A 27362-nucleotide genomic window follows, 5' to 3' on the forward strand; every position below is an offset into this window, starting at 1 on the left:
TACCTTCTAGGATGAAATACAGATGGAAATTAAAAGGAAAAATAAATAAGTAAAAAGTCAGTCAGGGCTGTCCTGTCTGAGGCCACCCAACTCCACGAGGTTGTGACAACTTCTGTACTCAGGGCGCATGCTCCTCCCCATCACATAAGCCTCTGCCCATGAATTAACAGAGACATAGATGTGTACATTAAAACATCAGCACTAGCTGCCATAAGGATGAGAAAGTGGGATATGGGAGGAAAATTTTGAAAGGAGAAAATCTCCCGAAAAAAACTGGCTTCACAATATGGATGGGAAGACACAGTGGAATCAGAAAATCCAAGACAAGTTAATCACGAGGCAAAAAGGAAGGGGCAATCTGGAGTACCAAATAAACTGACAGGAACAAGCCAATAGCAGAAATTTCGTATAAGTATGGTTGACAAGTAAAAAATGATGCAGTCAATGCTTTCGATGTATCTTACATCACACACCATTCAGACTGTTTTATCTGTCAGCATAGACAATAAACTGAAATATATCTACTATATTGTGGTGAATAAATACTTTTTCACAGATTACATTGCATTTGCCTTTCCCTTCTGATGCTACCAAGTTTCCAGAAGCAGACTTCTAGCCAACTAACTTGTTGATTTTGTTTTAATAAAGAACAATCAGCACATCTGTCTCTAAGGGATTTAATTTATTGTACCACAAAAGTTAGTGTGTTTTCCTATGTGACTTGCAAAAAAAAAAAAAAAGTTTCCAAGGGGAGAAAACACAGGAAAAATTCAGCTTCAAAATAAAGTCCCATGATAAAAGGATAAGCCACTTCATGTCATGCTACATTCAAGCAGTTAGCCACCAATTAACCACAATAACTGAAACCTTTCTCTCATGCTAATTTTCACACAAGAATACTAAACTGCCTATATAATCATACTAAATGTGGTTGTTTAAAGGAAAGTATCAGGTAGATAAATGCTGACTCACAATCATCTATCTGTCTTTTCTTAAGAGTCTTTAGGAGTCTCATTTTGTGGGAAAATGCTATTCTTGAATATTGTAGCAAACCTCTGAAAACTATGAAAATGTGGCCAACAATCATAACAGCATATTCACAGAAGAAAAAAAAAAACAGCAGCACAACTGCATGCAAAACAACGTACTTATCTGCAGTTCAGCAAATCCTAGTGTCATTCATATTTTTTCATTTCAAAGCAACTGCAGTTTCAATTTTTAAAAATGGATTCCACAGCTGCTTCTTCAGCGGTTATTACATTTGTGTGGACTATGACTATTTAATAGTCTACCACCATCAGCAACGTTTACTTCTGATATCCGTGCGAGACTAACACAAGAAATAGTGTTACTATCCAAAACCCAGAACAGAAATAAAGTTGCACAGAGTTTTTCTTTTAGGGTGTAATTTGGGGAAGGGATGAGTAGCTTTTATTCCTTGAAGAAAACATCTACTTTGTAATGAAAAGACTTCGTGTACAAAAAATAACATTTCAGAATTACCTTCTTAGTATTATTTTAATAAGTACGTCTCAACTTCTCTTTGCTGTAGAATTGTTCAGACTTAGGGGCAACAAATACATTTCAGAATAAGATACCTTCTTCCTGGATGGCATTTGGTAGCGCACATTTTTCCAGAATCTTGTATTTGCTGAACGAGATTTCTCTGAGAAGTCCCCTTCCCATTGAATAGCTCCATGTTTTTGCTTAATGTATCTGATTGATTCCGGCATGCTTGTGTAGTCCTGTATTTCATCCAGTTCTATAAGAATCACTTGAATCCCATCACGGATGAGAGCATTATACATAGCTAGGTGTTGTTCAGAAGTGTCTTCTGACAGGCAGCTACTAGATGTTTCTGATCCCAAAATAATCATCAGCCTTCTGCTTTGTTTAAGGGTTTCATCGGCAACACTGATCACAGCTGGAAGTAATGAAGAAACAATCAAAGTTTGCATAGAAACTTGACAACTGTTGTAAAATATTTCTTGATTCTAAAATTGCATATATATGGAGCAGTGGGTGGCTCAGAGAACCGTTAGGTTTAAGATTTCCACATTGCCATTCATGATTCATGATCCATTGCAAAAAATTACTGATAAAAATTGTTTTCTTTAGTCGCCAGTAGCAAATATTGTTCAACAACTCAATAGTATTATTAATTCTGCTGAATCCTCATTTGTTCATTACTAGAAAGAAAGTGCAGACTCTCATAACATCAGAACAGAATTTTTGGTAAGCAAAAAAAAAAAAAAAAAAAAATTAAACATTAAAAAATTGTCCATTTGAAAAATGGACAAATGTTCCATTAAAAGTAGACAAACACAGCTTAGTTTTCCAAAATTGTGTGGTTTTTAATCGCATATATAATATTCTAACCCAAGAACAATGTGTCAAAAGACAACATATTAACTCTATTAACTAAAGCATACCTTCTCCCAGTAAATCATCCCTTCCTAATATAAAGAGATTATATCCACATTGTTGCTCTAAAACATCAGGGAGTATTGTACTAACAAAGGTTTCCAGATGATAGAAACTTCTGCCTCCATTGCTTTTTGGGTACAGGACATATGCATCGTAGACTTTCCCATCTAAAGCAAACAAAAATGTTTCTATAAATAAAATATTTAAAAAAAAAAAAAAGCAACATCCCTTTATTGCAAGCTTTCATTTTGGATTGTTAAAAATAGTAATGAGGGCCTGATTCACCTGCCTGACAGAAAAATGTCAAAGCTCCCTAAAATGGTCTACAAATCAAAAGAAAGATGATCAACCACGGAACCTGACTTCCCATCACAGGGATGGATGGGCCAGCAAACCAGCTGGATGCAGGACCTGGCACCTGCAGGAAGGAGCCCCCAACCTCAGAGGTGGTAGGACATGAAGAAAGTGTCCTCTTGCAGGACTTTCTTTACCACCTCTCCTGAAACAAATTCAACAGCAGTTATCTTCACTTCTGACTAATCACAAGAAAGGGTGGAAAATAACAATTCTTTCTTGTAAAAATGTTGTGCGGGAAAGATAGATATTATAGAAGGCCACAAGGCAGCTAAGGTTTTGAGAGTTTAAATTGTATAATAAACAGGCTTGAAGAAACCAAACCAAAATCAGATTTAACTCGACAAGTTAGGTTTAGTTCAACAAGCTAGAAAACATAGTTTCTTAGATAATTTTTTTTTTTCATTAGAACTCATATTAAAGTGTTCTGGAAAACCAGAAACTGAAATGACTTTTTTAAAAAAACATTTAGAACAGCCATGAGTAAACGTTAACAATCCAACACACATAATCTGTTTACTTTCAAGGTATGGGGAACTTCAGACAGTCTAATTCTGAGTGCTGCCACACAAAATATCTAGAATGTTGCACTAATGTCTATTTTTCACACCATTTGTGTACACCATAGCAATTAAAACACGTAAGAAGAATCACAGAATAAAGAACTAATAGCATTTTTTCCTTTTGGCATGGCATGTAAACATCATAATTGACAGGACTTAGAAGGAAAGTGTTGGGTAAAAGAGAGAAAGAGAGAAGTTGAAAAAAAAAAAAAAGAAAAGGAAATGAACAAAGCTAATCTCTGAGAAAAAGGGAGTCTGGTTTTCAATATAAATAATTAATGCACGTCTTTAAACAGCTGGTTTACAGGATATAGCTCTGATGACACCTGTTGATCATCATCAGAGTGACCATAAATCTACATGTAAACAAACTACAGAAAAGCAAAAAGCAAAATGTTAATTTGGGAATAGCTGGAGTTCTTTTTGACCTATCTCACCATGACTGCCTTCAATATTGTGCAGCATCTATTACCTCAAGTATGATTACATATTTTGCCCATATGACTGAAAAAAAATCCCCCTCAAAATGTCTTTGTGTGTATCTGAAAATTCCTCAAGGAAATTACACATACATTCTACTAAATAATCAAATTATTCCTTAGAAGCAATACCAAATGAAAAAAAAATCAATATGCTAGTTGCACTAACATACCTGGTCACACTCACATACCTTCCTTACTTGCAAAGGCACAGACAGAATTACGGTACCAAAGCACCAAGTCAATCTTGAAAATCTTGTAGATTATTAAAGTAATAAATGCTAAAATCAACAAAGAGACAAGCCCTCCAGCCAGCCACCTTCGTATATCAGGAACTGCATGAAAACATAAGAAGAATGTTTTTTAAATGTTGAATTTCTCCAAATTTCATCTTTCACACAAATATAATACAAATTTGAGCATTACATTTTTCACTTCTATCTGCCCTTTTTAAAAATAATGATAAATACACTACTACAGTGACTCCTTCCCTGTGGACAGGTACATGCATACATACTGCAAACTGTAATCCATCTGTCTTCTATCAACATTATATGGCCATTTGGTATCACAACCCCTTCTGGGGAATCCAAGACAAACACTGCCCTCAAAAAGAACAGTATTTCTTACCTCTGTGTTTTAATATAATATAGGACGCAGCCTGCCCAAAGGCATTTGAAGCTTGACAGACAAATGGCTGTTCATAATCTTCACTATTCACTTCCGAAATTATTAGCTTCACAGAATGCACAGGACGTCCATCATGAGAAGTTTTCTCCCTATCCAAAAGGTGACAAATAGAGCCATAAAACCACAGCCCTTTCTGGAGTGGCTTCATCACTGACAGCTGCAGCACAACAATGGTTGTTTCCTTCGACAAATGTCAACAACACTTCAGAATAGATGAGCAGCAACAGTATATGAAGGAAACCCAAACAACAGTCTGGCCTCTTCCTGACATTTAGCATAGATGTCGGAAAACATCAAAATGTTGTCTTAGCAGAAGCTGTGTTTCCCAAAAGGAAAATAGGTTGAAGTACAGAAATACACCTTAGAAACCTAAGCAAATCCTTGTTACAAGTTTCCCAGCCCCTCTAAGAGCAGGTGGAGAGAAATTCCACAATGTGATATGACACAGAAAGAGGCCCTGATACAAGAGCGTCATTTTGCAGTGAGCAGCTCTGGGACAGGGGGACATCAAAGTTGGTGACCCACAGCAGATAACACCAACTCACAGTGTGAATCCAGCTGCAGGGCGTGGAGTCTAAACTGCTGCTTCACCCCATGGATCAGAACAGACTTGCAACAGTTAAAGCATCAGGCTGCATCATTAAAAGACACAGATTAACCCCCATACCTTGTACAAGGGCACAAAAATGCTGATTATGATGCACATTGAGTTAGTCATGTGTACCGTGATGTGTGACTGATATGTGAACTAAACAACTTTTTAACCAGCAGCAAAATGAGGGACACCACTACCTTGTTAACAATAGATCTCAAATCCAAAATTAACTATCTAGTCTACTTAGCCAAGCAGTATTCTTTCCTGAAACATACTCTAGTTACCATTTAAAATGCAAAATAAAAGCTTGAAATATCTCATAAAGGGCATTTTTTGGACCAGATGAATCACTTTCTAAGCAAAAGGTTACAGTAATTTGAACACTGTAACAAGGAATAAATGAATCAACATCACTAATGCAAATGACTAATGGTTGCTAAGATGACCATTTAAGTGCTAGGAAACACAAAAAATCACATTGCTTTTATGATATTAATTCAGTGAACACATGCTTCTGCATTATGGCCCAATAGTTTATGACATGACATTCTTTATGACTTTTGTATAGAGTATTCTCTTGCTGAGAGCTTAAAGAATTAATCATTTTATTTACCCCTTTGTTTTATGATGAGGACTTATTTCTCACAACAATATTCTTACTTTGAAGATATCATTCTCATTTCTTCATCATTTTCTCCCCCATAGGTAGTACAAAATTGTTGACTTTTTTTTCTTCATAGCACCACCATGAGATGAAGGCTGACAAAAAACCTGCTATTTTTAGTTGCCAACCTGTCATACCTAAAAAGCTTTCAGATTGTCTTCTGCTCCCATTTAGTTGTTTTTTCAAGTCAGGTCTAATTTCTTCTGTCCTAATTCCATTTAACCTGCTTTTCACTCTCACCTTATTTCCAAGTCGTCCTCATGTTTTACTCAGTTCAAGCCCATTTTCCTCCCAAACCTCAAGTCTTGACTGGAAATCAGTCTCCCTTTTCTCATCTCACCCCACTAAGCCTCAATACAAATGTCCTCAACAGAATTTTCCATTAGCTCTTCAGCTGATCTTTGTTCTTCTGTGATCTCTCTCTTCTTTAGCTCAAGGTTCTTAAATCCGGAAGTCTCAATTTCACCCATGAAGCACATATTTGATCTCTTGCAATCTCTCAGAGAAGCAGATGTGGAGAGAAAGGGGAATGCAGAAGAAAGAGACAGTCTGAAGATCATGTGCCTGGACATGCTTGATCCAACTGAAAGAGGATTCTACCAGGCCAGAGTATGCTCAATAGAAACTGTATGACAGTTATGAGACTATAAGTCTACAAAACACCTTTTCCCAAGCTTGGAAATTAAGAGAGATTTTACAATGACCAAAAAGAGCATGATCACATGTGAAGTCCATGTGCCTACTAGGTTTCAAGTTTCTACTTCAAAGCAGAAAGTGAATTGGTGGAGGCAAGCATTAGAGCCTTTGAAAAGAAAGCTATTTAAGCAAGTGAAAAATGTTGCTAAATATTTTAATGTCAAAGGGAGAAAGTTCCACTTTCGTTGCCGACATGGTATTTTCTAACCTGAAAATATACTTACTCATAGGGACTTGCAAAAATTCTGCTCACATAAAATACATCAATATATACACCGTTGCCTGTCCAATACACCTCATACCCATCAGCACCTGTTGTATTGCAATCCACTGTAACCTGTGAGCCTATAAAATTGTGTTACAAAGTGAAAGGTTAATTTTCATAATCTAATTAAAGTCCATACAATTCTGTTCACAGAGTCCCACACAGACCAGCTAAGGATGGTCCCACACCCTTTCAGAAGTGTTGCTCTAACAGAGGGCCTATATACTCAGTCATCTCCACGTTTCAAAAGAGACTGGTAAAATCTAAGAGGCTAAATCCAGGAAAAAGGTGCCTATCTCTGAGGCACCATTTTCCCTGCAGATTCAAAGACAGTTCTGTTCTTAGAATCTCTCCCAGAGTGGTGAAAAGAAACAGAGGTGACACTTGGGTTCCCTACAATTTTGTTTGCATCTGAGAAATAGCCCCAGGCTTTGTAAGCAACATGCCTTGTCTCTTTCCCTCTCAACCCCAAACACTCCTCTTTCAGAAGATCAATATGCAGAAACTAAGCTGGTCACTGAACTAGTTTTTGTCAAAAAATAATAGCAAGAAAACACAGAATATGGTATACCTTGAGTATAAATTTTCACCAGGATACAAAATAATATTTTCTTATCGAGAAAACTACTTACCAAGTTCCACTTCAATAGAGTTGTTTCTTGGATAAGATATTTCTGGAGGCTTTTTTGGTGGACTCACTAATCAAAAGAAAGAAAGTGCTTTTCAGAAAACCTGGGGCACTTGCAGTATGTTCTATGTTCCATAACCCACATATGACCTAAAAAGCCCCTGTCCTATGGACAAGGTGGTCAGCAATTTTATAACAGGCATCACTCGATACTGAAAGTACCATATCTCAGGTAGTTATCACTTCTGAAGAAGCTATGCTATTCTTTGCTCTGCTTCTTCCCAAATGTAGTGCCACAAACCTCCACACACTCACAGTGGTCTGGCTGTTCCATGGCATAAAAATCACATAATATTGCACTCACAGGCACTGAGAAGAAATGGGTAAATATCTACTGGATTAGGCCCCTACAGTCTGGATAGCCTGTCAGCCAGCACCCCTCAGATACAAACTGGACCCAAATACCTAGGAGTGCAATTCATCTATTTTAGATGTTTACTATCATAAATGAGAAATTTCGTTTCTATACTCTAGTTAAATGCCTTACAATTCCTCCCACAGCTCCATGTATAAGGAAATATAACACCACTGGCCCCTTTTAGATGTTTACATTAGGACTAGATTATATGACACTCTGAAAAGCTTATTTCTCTCTACAGGCTACAGAGGGAGAGTAATCAACAGGTGGAGACCTGGACAACTACATTAGAAATATCTCAGTGTGGCTAAATGAATCCCAACTTGGAGGGTCCCTCACTAAACACACATACCATTTCCAGCTGTCTCAGGCAGCTGTAGGAAATTTTAGAACATTTCCTATCAGATATTCAAATTCAAGGAAGGTGCTCCAAGGGCTCAAATTAACAAAAAGAAATCACAAAGCATCAAGCCTCGTAGCGAAGCACACAGGATCCCCCAGATATATCCTTCCCTTTCCTTTCCAAAAACTGGGCCTGCAGCACTGTTTGGACCCCAAGTCACACATTTTAATGTAAACTTCTTCAGTTGGAGACTTTAAAAACAACTGAGCTGCCTTTGTTCATTTATGGAAAGGAGTGATATTATTTTGCTTCTACTGAATAGTGGGAGCTGAAATTATACTAAGAAAAAGGTTCTATGGACAGATTTGAAGACCAGAATTATTATTTCAGCTGATCTGACATTATGTTCCTCATATTTTGTTTATCCACATCACAAACATATGATATTAATATGGTACATATTAATATCATATATATATACACATACACACATATATAAATATCTATGCATATAGACACACACAGACAAAACAGACTAGCACAAAACCGGACCATTAAATAGTAGTAAATTCTTTAGTAAACCTGAAAATGTCTTTCATCATCTGGAATGTATTAACAGTACTGGTATTTCATACCTTCATATAGCACAGCCTTTTCAATCTCATAATGTTGTGCCAGCAAGGAGTTAGTGTTTTACAGTTAGGCCTTCTTCTATACTTTTTGTCGTGCTAGTGGTCCCCCAACATAAATCAGGGTCTACTGAGCTAGACATATGATATCAGAAATCAGCAGTTCTTGGGCTGGGGAGCTTAAAACCAAAAACAGAGAGACAAGAGTTTGAAGGAAACAGGACATATAGAGTCAAGATACTGCTGCAATTTGGGCTGGTTTACTTTGTTGTTCTTGCAGCAAGAGGATAACATAAAAGAGAGAGATGGAAGATGGGCAGATTAAAGGGTGCAGTTACAGCAGAAAGTATTGTGCCTACTGAGCCTTACAGGGCACCTGTTTAGGGGTGCTAGCAGCTGATCTGAGCAGTAAAGCTTTGACAAGCCACAACTTTGAACTGGGGAATACATCTTCCACACAGTGGCAACAGACAAAAATATGTAAGCTCTCAGTCAGCATTTCTTTTCCTCATATTTAGGTGAAAACTAATAGCCCTAAGCATGCCTATACACAATTGGGTCGTTTAGCTTTAGTCTTTAGAAACTTGGACAATAATTTGAAGTCCTCATTATGAACAGAAACGCAGTGAAATTATCTACCTACCTTCTACAGTCAGTCTGACGTCTCTTGAAATGTTATAATGTTTTCCATTGGAGATATACGTTGTTTCACATGTATAGTTTCCTTGATCATGTAGACTCACATTGCAAATGATAAGATCACTGTTTGAGAAGGCAAACCTTTTCCCTTCCAGCAGCTGGCAGTCCTAAATGTGTGTAGAGAAGTCTTGTTAATTCATTCTGCTACCTCTTTGCAGGGTTTGTCTCTGTTTAATGCAATTGGAACTTTCAGTGTACCGCAGCATAAGGATGGGTGCCTTGCAGAGGCTGAGGAAGAGTGAGGGGAGTGGAATAACAAGCAAAACATACTTCATTTTGACTCTGAGTTTTTAATTCAAAGACACTCCAGATCATTTCCTATAGAAAACAACCTTCAGTTTTAGAGAAATAAGGATGTGAAATGCAAGTGTCAAGATTTGTAAAATATTCATCAATGAGAACTGCTTAAAAATTAGACTTAATTTTTTTGAAGTATTTAAATACTCTTGGTACCACATGGACTGAACAACCATGAGGTAGGGATGCTACAAAAGGCACTACATTATTCTAACAGAAAGAGCCTTTAAATAAACATGAGCAACATGAAATGGCATTTATTTAGTGGAACAATATTGAGCACATAATGGATATGCCATCTCTCACAAACAACATACTAAATCTGTTTCCACACAAATGAAATTCCAGACTGTGCTTCGGTAGCAAGTAAGAAGATGGCACCTGGTGGATATGTGGGTCAATGGCTCCTACATCTAAGCTGAATTTTTAAGCTGAATTTTTACCCCTTAAATTGGAAAAAAAAAAAAAAAAAAAAAAAAAAAAAAGCGTACACCTTTAAAAGATAAAAATCATTAATCCTCTCCCAATTGATTTTAAAGCTTTTTTCTCCTATTTACAATAAATCTTTAGTTTTCCTCTTCCAATTCACAAGTATCAGTGGTTCTTATTTTAAATAATGGACAGTTAGAAGACGGAACAAAACACAGCATTCTCACCTTATACCAACGAACAGGCTGAATATTGTTCTCATTCTTGAAATAATCCAGGTGTGGACACACAACTTTTGCAGATGATACTGTGAATACCACCTCCTCTACAGCAAATTTTTCACTTAAGCATAAACCATCAGTCCTCTCAAAAACTGTTACTTTTGTACGCATTTTTCTGTGGCTTGTCGAATTCCTGCAATTAATGTAAAATAATTAAATAAGCCTCTTTGGCATAGTTTCCAACTCAAAAATATATGATATTCATTTTGGAGAAGAAAGAGAGGATGAGAAGTTTACAGTTTCTCTAACAGATTTACCTTTGCTGGGAGAAAAAAAAAAAAAAAAGTAAAATAAAATAAAATAAAATAAAATAATTAATAAATAAGTACATAAGTAAAAACACTACTCACTTTCCCCAACCTAAAGTTAGTTTTTGTGAATGCACTCTTCCATCTTCATTAGTATTTCTCTTTTCCCCCCAAATTCTACTTGTTTTCTAAAAGTTATTCCCTTTGCAACTTATTTCTGTAGCAGTTTTTTCACTTTTACCTTATGACACATTCATAATCTCCAGAGTCTTCTAACACTGCAGGGAGAAACCAAATAAAATTCTTCTGCTGATGAATTCTAGAAAGTTTGTCTCTAGGCACAGCTGTCTGGTTACCAACTTTATACCATGTTAAGTTGTAGTCTCCACTTTTCAAGCTCTTTTCCAGTGAACACTTAATAGCAAGAGGCTGCCCATCAAGCACAAGACTCTCCCTCAACATGACATCATATGCATCACATTTCGCTAAAGGAAAGAGAGAAATATTAAAGAAAACCTCAAACACTGTAAAAGTGATTTCTTGTTTACATTTGAAAAGTTCATTAGAGTTTCCACCTCCATTCTTAAGTCATCTACTAAAAATACAATTATAATCTCTTATCTTCACAACTGAAAGTACTACTCAGTTATACAAAGCTATCATTGTGCCACTGAAATGAAATGCTGTTTTTTGAATGCAGACTTCACACTCAACAGAATCTCTTCATTTGGAGCAGTTTGCATATGTACCTTTTAGTTCAGATGCAAATTACTAGAGTACTTGTATTTCTCCAGTCTGCTTCACATGCATACACAGAAACACACACACCCACACACACAAATTTCACTTTTAATGTCTTTATTTGTCAGCTTCACTTATCTGTAGTCAAAGTAAGTCTTCAAGACAGAGGATGCTTTCAGTATTCAAATGTCCTAAGAGGACACAAGTTAAAGTTGCTGTTGCACAGACATTGAGTTTGCTATGGAAATTTCAACTCACTCTTTGATTTTATGAGCATTTAGAGAGGAATTATTACAAGCACTTACCAGTGAGCTCATTTTCTTGCCCCTAGATCCAACGAGATTCACATAGGAAAAGGCAACACCATGAGATACTTTTTTTTTGTCAGTATGGCAAAAGTGGCACAAGCTCAGGAATGTGACCCTGCTATCCAGAGTCAGTATTCTATTTAGCTAAAATTCCTTGTTTCACTAGAATATAAGAACAGCCACACAGAGCTATGCAAGTGTCTGTGTAGCCCAAAACCTTGTCTCTGATATCAACCAGCGGAAAATGTATGAGAGGGTGAGACAGAGCAAGTACAATAATGTTTTGCTTTCAGCCCCTTTCTTTTCTCTCATGTTCTGCATGAAGAACTATTCATTGGATTTTATAATTTCTTTGGGTATCACGTACTTCTTGCAATGAGAAATGCCAGAATAAACATTTCCTCATCTGCCTACTCTATGATATTCATTCTTTTATAGACCTCCATCACATCTTGCCTCAGTCATCTCTTTTTCTTACCTCGGAGTCCTCATTAATTTAATTCTCATATTAAAGCCATCCTGTAACTGACAACACTATCACTCATCTCTCTACCTTTTTTATGTAGTCTTTCTGAGATGGAATGACCAGAACCACAGAGTTCAACTGATTCACATTTACTATAACGTTACAGAGTAGCACAACGAAGCTTTCTGTTTTCTGCTCTACTCCGTTCCCAAAAATTCTGTTTTTCTGACCACCACTGACGACAGAGTTGATGTTTCCAAAGTTTATCCAGAGATGTCAAAGTAGCATTTTTCCAAAGTGGTTATTACTTAATGTTCACACCACACACATACAGTGTGTTTGTTTCTGCTATATGTGTTATGACCCTTCCGTGCCCCTACGTACCCATTTGATTTTACTTAATGACATTCTAGCACTGAACCATTCAGTATCCAGATATCCTCTTTGTAGTCAACATTACTTTTAACTATCAGAGGTAATTTCATATCATACACAGTTCTCACCACTTCATTGTAAATCTTCTCCAAATTACTTCTCAAAACACTGAGCTACTCAGAGAGATTTATTGAACTCTGATGGTTATGAAATGTTACAGCCTCAGGAACTGATAACTTTTTTCTGCCACTACATGCTAATACTCTGAAATAGCAACTTTTTAAAAATTATTTTACACACTTATTGCCTCAGTTTCTCTGAAGCTCCCAGCCCCCAACCCCCTCCATTATTTCCATGGAGCAGGAAGGATTTATAAGGTAACACACATAATAAAGCCAAAAACAGGACTCTCTATTATTGGAGGGATGGCAGCCAAATAATCACCTTTCCATGTGACTACTTAGTTAGCCAAAAAACGTATTATTCAATGGATTAGTGAACCTTGCAGCTTGTCCATTCATGGGAAAAAAAAAAAAAAACAAAAAAACAAACACCAACCAAAACCAGAACTCTTCCAACAAAATAGCTTGCTAGAAATTCAACAACAGAAATTCCTGAAGTTTTTCTTTTAACAGTCTGGCACTGCTGCAAGATTCCAGGTGGAATGACAAGATTATGACAGCAACTCACTTGAATCATTTGAAATGTTTTAAACATAAATTGGATTGTTGGTTGGCAGCTGAAGGACAGAAGCAAGCAGTTGCAATGAGTAGCCCAGCAATTTTACAAAAATCTAGATGTGCTATTATTATCAAATGGCTATATTTTCCAACATGAAAAAATCCTAAGGACACATTCTGTAAAATTAAAACTACAATTAATTTCATCATTTTATACACCAGAGGGTTGTACTGCCATCCAGACGGACCTTAATGGTCTGGAGAAGTCTGCTGACAGAAGCCTCATGTAGTCCAACAGAATGAAATGCGAAGTTCTGCATCTGGTAGGGAATGACCCTGGGCACCAGCACATGCTGGAGAACATTTTGGCTGGAAAGCAGCTCTGCAGAAAAGGACATTGGGGTCCTTCTTAACAATGAACTGACCATAAGCTACCAATGTGCCCTCGTGACAAAGAAAGCTGATGGTGCCCTGGACTGCATTAGGACTTGTTAGTAGGTAAAGGAATGCGATCCTTCCCATCTACTCAGCACTGGTGAGGCCACATGTAGAGTGCTGCAACCAGTTCTGTGCTCCCCAGTACAAGAGTGACATGGATTTACTGGAGAAAGTCCAGCACGGGGCCACAGAGATGATTAAGGGAGTGGAGCATCTTTCACATGAGGAGAGGGCAAAAAAGCAGGGACTGTTTAGACTAGAGAAGACTCAAGGAGTGTGCGGGTGGACATATAAATGTGTGTAAACACCTGATGGGAGGGAATGAAGAACAAAGAGTCAGACTTTTGCCAGTGTTGCCCACTGACAGGACAAGAGGAAATGAGCACAAATTGAAACACACACACACAAAAAAAATCCATCTGAACACAAGAAAACATTCTTTTACTGTGAGGGTGATCAAATACTGGAACAAGCTTAGGAGGACCTGTTGCAACAGGACAAGAGGTAATGGTTTTAAGCTGAAAAAGGGGACATTCAGACTAGATAGAAGGAAGACATTTTTTTACACTGAGGGTGTTGAAACACTGGCCCAAGTTGCCCAGAGAGGTGGTAGATGCCCCATCCCTGGAGACATTCCAGGCCAGGCTGGATGGGTGTCTGAGCAACCTGATCTAGTTGCAGATGTCCCTGCTCATTGCAGGGTCTTGGACTAGATGACCTTTTAAGGTCCTTTCCAACCCAAACTATTATATGATTCTAAGTTGCCCAGAGAGGTCGTGGGGTCTCCATTTGTGGAGATACTCAAAATCCAGCTGGACACGGTACTGGACAAACTTCTGTAGCTGACCCTTGTGGGTCAGGGAGGTTGGACTAGATGATCTCAAAAGTTACCTTCCAACAAATGATTCTGTGATAACATAGTACACAAATTATCACATAAGTTTTATAGTTTCCTGCTTTTAGAACTGCTGAAAAGAACTCATTGGCATATGCATACATTTGACTTTTACAGTAATTTTCACACAAAATTAGTATTACTTGTGTGAAAAAATAAGTTTCAGAACAAGACCTTCCATAGCCACTGATAAACTTACCTGCAATAATTAGAGACAGAAATGCTGTGGTGATATTGCATGTAAATAATGTTTTTGCTGTCAGGTTTCCCTGCAGAAATTGAAAGAAAACCTTCAATTAGTGGTTTCTAATATAAACTTCCACAATTTAAAGTCAGCTTTTGCATTACAGAGTTAGTACAGGATTTACACAGTTAATATGGGACACAGGAAATATAGGAATTGTCTTTGACTTATTTTGAGCCTGTTGCCTGTTTGTTTTACCTGACAGCTCCTAATTATTACACCAGAAAAAAAAAAAAAAAACAAACAAAAAAAACAAATAAATAATGTTTCCTATTCAGCTTGTCAACCACTCAGGATTTTTTACATGTCTAGCACTCTCCTCCCCAGTTCTTGCTTTCCCAAGCTGTAGTCTTAGTCTCTCTAATCCAATTTCATATTTCTGAGCATGTTTGCCACCCTTTTCTGTACCATCTTCAGTTACGTTACAGCCTGCCTGAGATGGGGAGGAGAGAAGAGAGCTTGGATACAGTCTTCAAAATATAGGTGCATTACAGATTTATAAACTGAAACAATTATTTTTTCTGTTTGTTTTGTTTTTCACAATAATTTCTAACAATCTGTTTGTTCTTTGAGTACTATTGAGCATTGACCTGGTATTTCCGTGGGCATATGTAGTAAAATCCCAAGATCTATCCATTGAGTGTTAAAAATTGGGTAAACTCAGCCAGCTGCTGAGCACATGATGTTAGGATTTTGCCCATATGTTTTCATCTAAAATTTTCTTTATATTTCTGTAAAACAAATTTCTTCTACTGCTATTACTGACTCATTCACTATCATGACATTCTTCTCCTACTCTTCGCAATTAACACCTCCGTGTTCTAGCCTGAAGTTTTGTATTGTTTGCAAATTCTGCCACTGCAACAGCTTCCCTGTCTCCAGATTATTAAAAATATATGCTGAGCAGAAGAGAGTTGTTTGAGACTCCAGTAGGGATCTTCCTCCACCCAAAAAACTGAGCATTTATCTTTTACCTACTTTTTTATACACGTGAGAATAAATATATTATGGTGGTCTGGCTTCATTGACAGCCTCTGCTGACTGCCTTTTGGAAATTGTCAGATTGTATCAACCATGTCTCCTATATGCAATGTGTTCACATACATGTGTACAATTCCAACACACTTGTACTGTTTGAGAGCCATGACTTCCCTTTACAAAAGTCACTGTTGACTCCTCCCCTACATAATTTATCTTCATTTCCACTGGTCCTATTATTTCAAGCAGTTTCTATTCAGCTGCCTGCTGCACACACCAGGTTCACAAGGCTCTAATTTCCTGGCTCTCTTTTGATCACTTGAGGAGGATAAAAATAAGTTTATCACTTTCTGATCTTTTGGTCCCAAAGCTGCTTTAAATGAGACATTTACAAGAGAACACGAGAGTGAATATCAGTCAGTCATGGTGCTTTGTTATGGATCACTTATTTCTGTAACTGCCGTTTACTGACTTTTCAATCTGAGACAGATCATTCCATGGAAGATTATCATAGGAAAATGCACTAGCACTGAAATCTATACTCTTCCAAGATGAACACAAATACAAAAAAAAAAAAAAAAAAGTTTTTTCCCCTTGCTATGTTCATATCTTTCTATAGCCCATCCCATAGGGGTTTTGTTATAACTGAATGATCAATTGGCTCTCAGGACTCTTTGGTAGGCTTCTTATCCCTAACATGTTTGGAGAAGGATCTATTAGTTGCATGTCTCTGGCAAGTTGTTCCTTAACTTGGCCTTCCTTACTGCTTTTTTTCTATTCAGCCTACCAGAGCTTTCAGAGCACTCTGAAAGGACAACTGCAATTATTCAAACTGAATGATGAGCGGGAGAACCCCGTCCTGTTGTGACGAATCTTTAGCTGATCACCAATTTCTACAATAGTCAAAGATGACACTTCCTGCTGCTCTGCTTTACATCACCAAACCGACTCAGAAGCGTGCCCTATATTGAGTCATCCACACTGCCTCTTGCAGTGCCTGCTTTCTTCCTTCTTCCCCTTCTCTTCCCTCCTCCCTCATTGCAAATTTCCGCTCAAATTACCAGACAGGTCTTTTCTTGCCTAGCTGCAAGAAGGAACGAGCCCTGCAAGAATGCTGAGCATAAAAAGAAATACACAAAACTTTAAAATCACTGAAGGAGGTTTATGTGTGTTTGTACAAAACCTCCAACTTCCTTCATTAACTGTGATGGACAGTAACTCTTAAAATCTCTAGTTTTCAATTTTAAAGAATATGAAAATATTATAATGGAAATAATTTTAAGAGAAAATGGGACTGGATAGACTCCACTTAAGACAGGGGGTTTTTTATGACTTTTTATGACTCTGAATCACTGTTTTTTCATAAGCTCTCTTCCATTACAGCATAACCTTACTGTACTGTTCTGTCTCATATATGTTCTCTCAGACAGTTTTTGCCATTATCAATAGATTCAGTACGTGCAGCAGAAGCATTTCACCATGTTCTGAAATAAAATCTTCCAGAATCCTGCTTCTCTATAAATTAAAAGTTCTTTCTATTTTTTTAAATTTAAAACTTGTCCTTTTGCCAACATGGAAGACCTGCAAATACCTATAGCTCTGTGTAAAATTATATGTATTAACTGCTCTGAGGAAACTCCTTCTTGTCTCTGAGTAATCATGATGACAAAAGTTAGATTTTTGTGGAAGTTATACTCAACAGCAAAATTAGGCTCTGCTCTGTGCAGATATTCACATAATTCATGACAAAAATAGCAAACATATGTCTGCAGAGTCAAGCGCAAATGTTTTTCCTACCACATTCCACCATGACAAACAGCTACATTTCTCCCTTTTCGCAGCCATTTTGTCCACATCTTGAGACTCCAATCGACCTGTGGAACTTCACTACTCAGGACAGAATTCAGCTGGAGTTATCTTTGTCCAAATTTTCCAGAGTGGAAAAAATTCCATGTATCTGAGTCCATGTCCATAAAGTTCCACCCTGAAAGGAAATATTTCTGTCAATTTCAGATTAAAAAAAAAACAGGTGTCCGAAAGATATCTTCAGTGATACACGCGCCTGAATTACAATTACAGCATCCATGATAGCACACAGTAAAGCATAATTCTCATTAAAATCTGTCATTGAATTTATACAGGCACCTTTTTCTCTGCTCTCTAGTCCTTTAAAAGTTGATCTATTAAAAAAAAATAGTTTAAAAAATAATCTCATCAGAACTTTGAAGAATCATGGCTTTCACTAATTTTTGCACACTTGTGGCACATTTTCTTTCAATGTCTTATCCAAAACATGGACAAATAAAAACATGCAACAGTCCTGTTCTCAGAATTGAGAGAACTGACAGAAAGTCAGAGTGATTATTGTACCATTTCTTTTACATCAGCCCACAACCATTTTAAATCATAAAAAATATATATTCATATTAGCTTAAACACTTCTATTAACTGCAAGCTATGCCATGCCTCTTCAAAAGAACTTAATCAAGTGTCCCACTTTTGATCTCCTTCTCTGGAGACCTTCCAAACCCGCCTGGACATATTGCTGTGTAACCTCATCTAGGTGTTCCTGCTCTGGCAGGGGGATTGGACTAGATGATCTTTTGAGGTCCCTTCCAATGCCTAACATTCTGTGATTCTGTGTTCTGTGATTCTGTATGATCTAGGAAGAAATATTATCACAAAAACACATATTCCTTCAGTGTTGAGGCATATCCAACCAGTGCTGAAGAGCTGGTTTAGCTCCCATGTCAGTGTGTGGTTACAGTACTGAGACTATCTCAACAGTCATTTTTCTGTGAATCACTGACATCCCTCAGCAGGTACAGCAGAATTTTTTTTTCATACTCTTTATTTAAATTCTTACGTATTCCTGGAAGCATTGATTGGAAAGGGACTGTAGCTCTCCAGCAGTGTAGGAAGCATGCTTCCGGTCACTGCTGAGGTGCCCATGGCAGGGCGAGGTGCACCGGTGTCTGTGCACTCTCTGGAGACCCACCAGACCCGGGGGCTGAGATTTATTAATAACTTCAAAGAAAAGGTGCTCTCACATTTCCTCTTGGAAACCCAGACATGTCACACACACGGCTTGCAGAGGAAAATGCTGAGCTTTGAAAACAGATTTCACTCGTTCCCAGCCCTTAGCTCCCCAAAGAGACACCACCTCAGGCTGAGCCACCTCCCAGCCCCAAAAATGGGACATCAGATGAGAGTACGACTATGGGCACATCTCTACGGATTTTTCCCCCAGGTTATCCCAAACTGGCTCACGCCAAGCGACCGACGGAGGAAAGCACTCCCCGCTACCATCGACAATTCCCCACCGCCCTCAACCCAATGCCGCCCCCTCGCCCCCCGCCCGGCCGGCATTGCCACGGCGATCGCCCCCACCCTCGCCGGCTGCCCCCGCCGCGGAACCCCCGCCACCCGCGTCACTGGCAGACAGCCGGCGCTGAGAGCAAGCGGGTTCCATCAGGCCGGTCCAGAGCCCAGGGGAATCCCCGCGGCTGCCTACCTGCTGCGGGGTTGCTGGCCCGGCCAGGTGAGGGTGGAGCGAGGTGGGGGGGCCCCCACCGCCGTCTCCTAAAAGCCCTGGCAGCCCGTGAAGCGCGTCGCCGCTGCTGTCCCTGCCGGCGAGACCTCACCTTCTCCGGCTGCTGCTTGAGGACCTGAGTGTCCCTGCGGCGGTGAGGTAGCCCCGCGTCAGGTCCGGGCCGCCTCCCCACCCCGCCCCAGCGCAGGCAGGCAGGTGTCCCGGCGCTGGCAGGCGGTGCTGATTAAACCCAGGCTGAGAAAAAATACGGTTTTTCGGCAAGAGGCACTTTCTGTTGAAAAAGGTAGGCGCTGGCACCGGGTCAGGCGGCCACCTCGCTTCAACCACCGTCTGACCTGCCGTGTCCCCTGCCCTGTGCTGCCGCGGCCGGGACTCGGCCTCCGCCCCAGGGCAGGCTTTGGGGGAGCGGCAGGAAATCCTCAAAAGATTGCAAGATTTGGGGTGACTTTCTTCTTTTTTGCTTTGGTTTGGTTTGGTTTGTTTTTTGCTTTGCTTTGCTTTGCTTTGCAGTACAGGCAGCTGCAGACTTCTCTAGCTGAAGAGATAGCGTTACACTGGAAAAGAAAGGTTCCCTCAATGCTACAGAGCCTGTTGGCAGGAGCATCTCAGGGACATCAACAGTTTTACTGGCTTCTTCAACAGGCTTCTTTGACAGCTTGGTCTAAATTCCCCAGACAGCCACACTGAATCACAGAACAGCTGGCATTGGGAGGGACCTTAAAATATCATCTAGTCTGACTCCCCTGCAATGAGCAGGGACATCTTCAACTAGATCAGGTTGCTCAGAGCCCGGTCCAGCCTGACCTTGAATGTTCCCGAGGATGGGGCACTACCACCTCTCCGGGCACCTGGGCCAGTGTTTTACTACTTTCATCGTAAAAAATGTCTTACTCATTTCTAGCCTGAATCTGCCCTTATTTAGTCTGAAACCATGTCCCTGAGATATTTTCCCTGAAACTTGAACTTTAGCTGCTAAGTTATTGCCAGAAAGCTTAACAGCTCCTAAGGAGCCCTGACACTTTGCAGAGCTTACGTAGCTTGTGGCTGTTCTGGGAACATTACGTTCTCTCTGTGCTGGTGTTTCTTAGTTCCCTGTTTCACTTGCACACCATGACTGGAGTCAGAGTTCTTCAAAGCAGACATTCTTCAAATGTGGTGTGGCAAACACAGAATCGGATATGAGCATTTGAGGCTGCATTGTCACTTGTTGACTAACTACTAAAATAGACAGTAAGACAGAGGAAAGCTGTTTTATAGCTTTCTCCCAAAGTAGGCAGAAGTCATGGACCTTTTAGAATTATCAAGGCAGATATTCTCATTATTGTTAACAATACATCATAAACACATTTGCTAAGCAAATTGCAAGTATTTGCAAAAACTGTGGAGAATGATGCAGACATGTCCTGCTCCTTTCACCCTGGTTTTTCATTCTACTTCTGGTACTTCTTTCATTCCACTTTCTGGTACTATTGTATTTACCGAACGAAAACATGTTCAACCATCCTGCCCAACATGTGGTAGCCACGGATAAGCAAAGATGAGAGATTACTCTCTGCTATGCCTGCATATATTGTCCTCCACCAATTCAAGGTACATAATGCTGGCTGGAGGCACCTTGTAGGAGCTCCAGGCATTAGCCTGTTGGGAGGAACACAGAGAATGGATTTATTCATCTCAGCAAAGACAGCAGGATTTGTGCAGTCAGTTAGCTTCTCTTCAGTCAGCAATTATATCCATATTTCATTTTGGAAACCTTTCTTATGAACTCACTGTGTTAGGTCAAATAATTTTTATGCAAGATTTCTAGTTTCTGTATTATTTTGCACCACAAACAAACATCTATGTTGCAATAGATCTAGTTACCATAAACACGAGTGAGGTGTTCCATAATCTGATCGACTACATTTTTCTAGAAGCACTGATTTAAAAAAAAACCAAACATTTGCTTTTGAAAAATTCTTTCTGAGACATACATGCCAGAGGTTCTACTGTGTGTAGTTGTTTGTTGTTTGGTTTTGATTGTTTGTTGTTTGGTTTTTTTTTTTTCCTGTCTTCATTATAATACTACTAATCGTGAAAAAATGTTTCCAGTAAAAATGTGTTTGGTATAAAAGGTGTTGTTAAAACAGTACCAAACTGAATAGGTAAAATGAGAACTATTAAATCATTCAACTATTCAGTGGCTGATATGAATCAGAATTTAGAAAAACCACGTTATAGTAAAGCTGAAAGGCTGGATTTCATGAGACAGAAAAATATACAGAACATGAAAGTCACAAAACAAAAATTGCAGGGAAGAGCAGAGAAGTGCATTGTCCAAGGAAAGTGGACACTGACACCGGTCTGCATGAACTTTTGAGGTGGTCACCAGGGACACCCTAAAGCAGACCAGGAACCACCAGCTCCAGCAAAGAGGGTGATGCTAAGCAGAGAGTTATCCAAACAACGCCCTGATCATATCTGTGCAGTGGTTTTTCATGAGACGGTGGCATGCATCTGCTTAATTTATTTGATAAACATTACGTAACCAATGAAGGGAGAATGTTACCTGCAGTAAATAATTAAATCCTTTTGAGTTATTCATGGAAGGAAATCAGAGTGAGAGCATGCACTTAGGTAGGGATGGGATTGAAGTTGCCTGTGGTGAATTTAGACTATTGCCTTTCATTACCACAAACCTCTAGATTTTCTGCATCCTGCTGTAGTTTTGTTCCAGCTTTCAAAATCAATTGTGTTCCCTGATTTATAATACTGACAACTTTCCCTTTTCACATATGTAAACCTCCTTCAGGCATATGCATGCAGTTGCATTAGCGTTTTTGTTTGATCGGGAGAGTGTTTTTGAAGCTGATCTCCCTCTCAAGCCCACCCCAAACACTGTGTACCACCAAACAGTGTTGGAACCCATGGAACAAATTCCTTTTAGAGGATGTAAAACTTGATGACAAGCTCCAGCTGCTTGGCCATGCTATCAACAGTGCTTGACAGCAGTTAGTCTGAAATAAAGTCTCTTGAAACATGCGTTGTGTGGACAACAGGTCTGGCACATCAACTGATTTACTCTGCAAAAATCAGGGCAACACTTGCTCTGATTTTTTTTTTTTAAGGCAAGTGACAATGACAGGCAAGCATACTTGCTACTTTTGTAAAGGAAATTATAGAATTTGGTAATCTTCTGTGTTACCTACTCCTGGTAAATCATCTCTTCTACGTGAAAAGAGACACTAGTCACACCGTCTCTCTAAGACATCCGGACATATATTTGGGGCAGAACTATGTGGTTTGTAGCCACAATCTTATTTTTTGGTTTTGGCTGCAATATATATTCATCACATATCTTTTTTTTCTCTGAAGATGAAAAGGGCAAATAAAAACGTAACAGAATTTTAAAGCCCTTTATATTTATTTTTTCTGCCATTTCTACTTGAAGCTTTGTTGCACAAGATAACTTTAAAGAAGACATTAAGAATATCATAGGTACAAAAATCTTAAAGCTACAAGAAACAATATCAAGAAATGTAATTGCATGTAATTATTTAGGCACTGTTAAAGCTGCATACAACAGCCTGTTTTGATACCAGTCATCCCAAATGGGAATACTGGGAATGTCAAGGCTAAATGTGCTTGCAGTGCTGAGAATGTATAATTCCATTTTACTGAGTAATCCCATTTTGGTTTTAACATTGAGCAACTAGCTTAGCATTTACATCTTGCAGACATCCATCTTACAAGAATTTTACTTGTAAGTGTGGTAATCAAACATCTTGCAGTTATAAATTATTCACCAGCAGAGCACAGGAGATAATTTTTACTTCTAGCAGGTTTCTAGTAGAAAAGCCAGGCACAGTTTTTATGGCAAAATTTATCCTTTTTTCCCCCAAGGAAAATTATTTATTGGTTTTCATGCTTCCAAGAAATTAACTTTCTCCTACATTATCTGCAGGAACGCTTAAAACTCAGTTGGGGGAATCTGCTTTGGCAAAAAACGTAAGAGAAATGGGACATGGGACTGACCAGTAAACAAAGATCTGGTTTTAAGGTCGTAGCCATGAGCACTGGCAAAAGTGGGATAGAGTTTAGATTCACAAGGTAAATCTAAATATTTAATGAAATATTCTTTAGCTATAAAAGTGAGCAATGAAGGAGGAATTCAGTGCAATCAGAATAAGCAGAAGAATTACATGTGGCCACAAAACCACATTAATCATCTCATTTCTTTTGAGAAAGTGAATGGCAACTGTGGGAGGGGAAGGCAGCAAGACTAATAGAAGTAAAGATATGATCCAAGAAACTATAATAACTAAGAAGAAAGCAAAATTCTTAAGTTTTCTGCATATTTCACTAAGGGAGTCCAAGCAGTTTCTATCCTAAATTCCAGAGTAACTGGTGTATGAAGTTGCAGGCTCAGTAATCTTGAAGCATGTCAAGAGCTGCTGTCAGATGTGATATCTTCTTCTTTCCATCTGAAATAGATGGAGGAACAGACAAACTTTTCTGCAGGAAAAACATTCTACCTTATTTTTTTAAACGTATATATTATACAATTGGAGAACAGGAAAAAATTATTTTGAGGAAGAAGTATTCAAAAACAGTCAACTGCAGGGTATGCAAAACTTTTGATTCAGAAAGGTTAAAATAGGAGTGGAAAACTGGAAATGGAAAATGCAAAAAAAGTAGTGTTGTAGCATTCAGTTACACCACATTATTCTGTTGGTTTGTTTCAACACCCTTATCGCCTTTAGCTTGGAAGCTGATTATCATGGTAGAGCAAAGAAAGCTGAGTTACATTGCAAAACCAGAATTACAAGGCTGACTGGGAAGCCAACTAGTGAAAGATGACAGCAGATGCTTGAAAAGGGAAGAGCCAAGGTGTGGCAGTAATTACAGTCATGGAGGGAACTCACCAGGGGATCAGCCATTGTCTTCATATTGATGTTTTCATCAGTGCTGTCAGCACAAACAAAATTAAGTTTTTATATAATTTACCAATGGCACAACAACTGGAAAAGAAGTATGTGACCCAGAAGCCTGGCACACTACAAAGTTTACTTGTGCTCCTTGTGCACTCAGAAATTACACCACTATTCTTTAATTTTTTCTTTTTTTTTTTCACAGAATTAACAGTGTGCCATCCCAAATCACAGACTAAGGAGAAGAATTTGGTATCAAGATTCCCATAACTTACCAGTATATCTGTTAAAAAAAAATATATTAAGTGCTGTCTTGAATCAGGTGAACTACTTCCAGTAAAGTTAGAGAAGTACCTAAGGCACCTGTAATGCACCACTGCAAACATTCATTATAGATCCCAGTGAGAAAGGTGCTCAGACTCCATGGGATATTCATTAAAATTCAGGTTATTGGAGATAACGTAAGAAGGTAAAAGGAGATAGTACAGATAGTGTATGTTATTTCAGGTGCTGAAGCCATGGCATACCATGCAAATCCCATCTGTGGAGAGATTTGACAGCACAGAATCAAATAATAGTTTGGGTTGGAAGGGACATTAAAAGGTCATCTAGTCCAACCCCTCTATAATGAGCAGGGACATCTGCAACTAGATCAGGTTGCTCAGAGCCCCTTCCATCCTGGCCTGGAATGTCTCCAGGGTTGGGGCATCTCCCACCTCTCTGGGCAACCTGGGCCAGGGTTTCACTACCCTCATTGTAAAAAATTTCTTCCTCATGTCTGGCCTGAATCTCCCCTCTTCTAGTTTAAAACTATTACCCCTTGTCCTGTCATAACAAGCCTTTCTAAAAAGTCTGTCCCCATCTTTCTGTCCCTTTTAAGTACTGAAATGCCACAACAAGATCTCCCCAGAACCTTCTCTTCTCCAGGCTGAACAACCCCAACTCTCTCAGCCTTTCCTCATAGGAGAGGTGCTACAGACCTATTATCATTTCTGTGGCCTCCTCTGGCCCCTCTCCAACAGGTCCATGTCTTTCCTGCACTGAGGGCTCCAGAGCTGGACACAGGACTCCAAGTAGGGTCTCACCAGAGCAGAGCAGAGGGGCAAAATCACCTCCCTTGACCTGCTGGCCACACTCCTTTTGATGCAGCCCAAGGTACGATTAGCCTTCTGGACTGCAAGCACACATTGCGAACTCACGTCCAGCTTTTCATCCTGCAGTACCACCAAGTCTTTCTCAACGGGGCTGCTCTCCATCCCTTCACCCCCCACCGTGTATTGGTACTAGAGGTTGCCCTGAGTCAAGTGCAGGACCTTAGAGGTTTCACGAGGTGCCCTTAGAAGCAGACAACTCTACTCATCATTTCTGCTGTCAAGCAAAGAATGTTGTGTGGAAACAGACAACATTGTTGTGTGTTTCTCTTCAAGGTAAGATGAAACATGCCGGTGGAGTCATTGCCAGGTGCCAAGTGGGAGCTGCCTCCAGGCTTCTCTGTTGGGGTGAGGCAGCTCAGATTGTCCTGCAGCCACATGGTATGTGCAGCATAGCTCAGGCCTGTGCCTATGTGCATTGGTTCTCACATGGATTGCTAGCTCCTCCATGCACACGTCTTCTGCTTAGGACCATGACAACATAGTTCAGGGCACTGGCCCACCTTTCGCTGAAAAGTTGGACTTTGTCCCCATTAACAGATATGAAGAGGCTTCCCATGGGATGAGGACTACTAGTATTCAAGAGAGAATGAAAAGTTTACCTTTCAGGAAGGTTTAAGTTAATTTGCATGTTCCCCATGAGACATGTCTCTTCTCTGGCATGTGATCTGGAGGTGGACTTGGCAGTGTTAGATTAATGGTTGGACTCAGTGATCTTAAAGGTCTTTTCCAACCCAGATTATTCTAATATTCTGTGACTTCCCCTTTATGCTCCTCACTGCAAGTTTGCTAATATTCCACTGAGGCAGAACTTACAAATTATCTCTGCTGTACAACAGGCTTACACAAACCCCCTATCTTTCTATGTGTATCTCAAGATACAAAATCAAAGAAACCTTTTTTATCTGTGAAGGAAAATGAGAATCTAAGAATTTGGGGAGACTGTGGAAAATGTTTTCTAATATTAAGAAGTCTGAACAATCACAATAAATGCATCAAGTGCATCACTGTAATATATAAATTTAACTTATTATGATCTGCTGGTGGAAGTGATAAGTTAATAACTTACCAAGTTTAATTTCAATATCATATGGGTTTTTTGAGGGGGAAAAAAAGAAAAGCAGCTCATTTTCTTTCCAAAAGTGTGAGAGGAGTGTTTCTATGAATAAACCAAAAGAACTAACCGCAAATACACAATGCTATCCAACAAAAGCACTGGCCTAAAAATATCTACAAAACAAATGGATTAGTGATATCCTAGAATTATCATGAGCAGCTGATAAAGCAGCATTCCATTTCACTGACAAACTGCAAAAAAGCAGGTCTGCACCTGAATTCTTGTCCATTGCACCTGATATAAACTTTTTTTTTTTCTTTTTTAGTATTTTTCTACTGGTTTGGACTCCTGTGTTTACATTGAACAAAAAAAAATCCCAAGAAACCTAACAAAAATATTATGGACTAGGGAAGAAGAGGAGAAAGTATTGTTATGTTACTAGAAATACCTGAACTATATTATTTTTGACAAAAATAAAGCTTTCTTGTGTAATACCTATTCTGTGTAACATACAAATATCCTAATTATTCAGATAATTTTAAAAAGCCCAAACAAACAAACAAACAAACTAAAAAAATAGTCTTTTGGCTGGTTAATACCTCATCTGCTCATCAGTTCATCATCTCAGCCCAGCTCCTGCCTTTCCATCATTTCCTTTTTAAACCAGAAACACATACCTTTACCATCATCCTTTACTGCCCCAACAATCATCTGTTTTTAGGACCCGTGTGGTACTGAAACAGCTTCTGTAACTCCTTGTTACCTTTTTCCGATGCAGGTAAATAATTTTACTGGAAACATGAGTGCTTTCTGTAACATTAAAAAAGACTTGTGCAAACAGCTGGTTTATGTTAATAATTG

General features: G+C 38.9%; 1 protein-coding gene and 1 long non-coding RNA gene across 4 annotated transcripts; one reads left to right on the forward strand and one right to left on the reverse strand.

Annotated features, from left to right (window-relative positions):
• Nucleotides 1-663: 663 nt before the first annotated feature.
• Nucleotides 664-19622, reverse strand: LOC102085858 (interleukin-1 receptor type 1). 3 transcript variants are annotated; one of them, XM_065060881.1, is made up of 12 exons: nt 19475-19622; nt 17628-17814; nt 14808-14877; nt 10947-11190; nt 10404-10590; nt 9395-9557; nt 7366-7431; nt 6693-6813; nt 4454-4602; nt 4015-4158; nt 2433-2594; nt 664-1924 (listed from the first exon to the last, which is right to left on the reverse strand). In XM_065060881.1, exons 2-12 carry the CDS (start codon nt 17673-17675, stop codon nt 1533-1535), a joined length of 1746 nt encoding a protein of 581 aa, XP_064916953.1. In that variant the 5' UTR covers nt 17676-17814; nt 19475-19622; the 3' UTR covers nt 664-1532. The 3 variants fall into 3 exon arrangements, with proteins under 3 accessions (XP_064916953.1, XP_064916944.1, XP_064916964.1); XM_065060872.1 differs by having other exon boundaries at nt 19345-19541; XM_065060892.1 differs by lacking the exon at nt 2433-2594 and having other exon boundaries at nt 19345-19543.
• On the forward strand, nt 19532-26999 carry LOC135579353 (uncharacterized). Its single transcript, XR_010472227.1, has 3 exons — nt 19532-19666; nt 25721-25825; nt 26827-26999. It is a non-coding gene; the product is annotated as an uncharacterized LOC135579353 (long non-coding RNA).
• The last annotated feature ends 363 nt before the right edge of the window (nt 27000-27362 follow it).

The sequence above is a fragment of the Columba livia genome, chromosome 1, assembly GCF_036013475.1.
Source record: "Columba livia isolate bColLiv1 breed racing homer chromosome 1, bColLiv1.pat.W.v2, whole genome shotgun sequence".
Taxonomy (NCBI): domain Eukaryota; kingdom Metazoa; phylum Chordata; class Aves; order Columbiformes; family Columbidae; genus Columba; species Columba livia.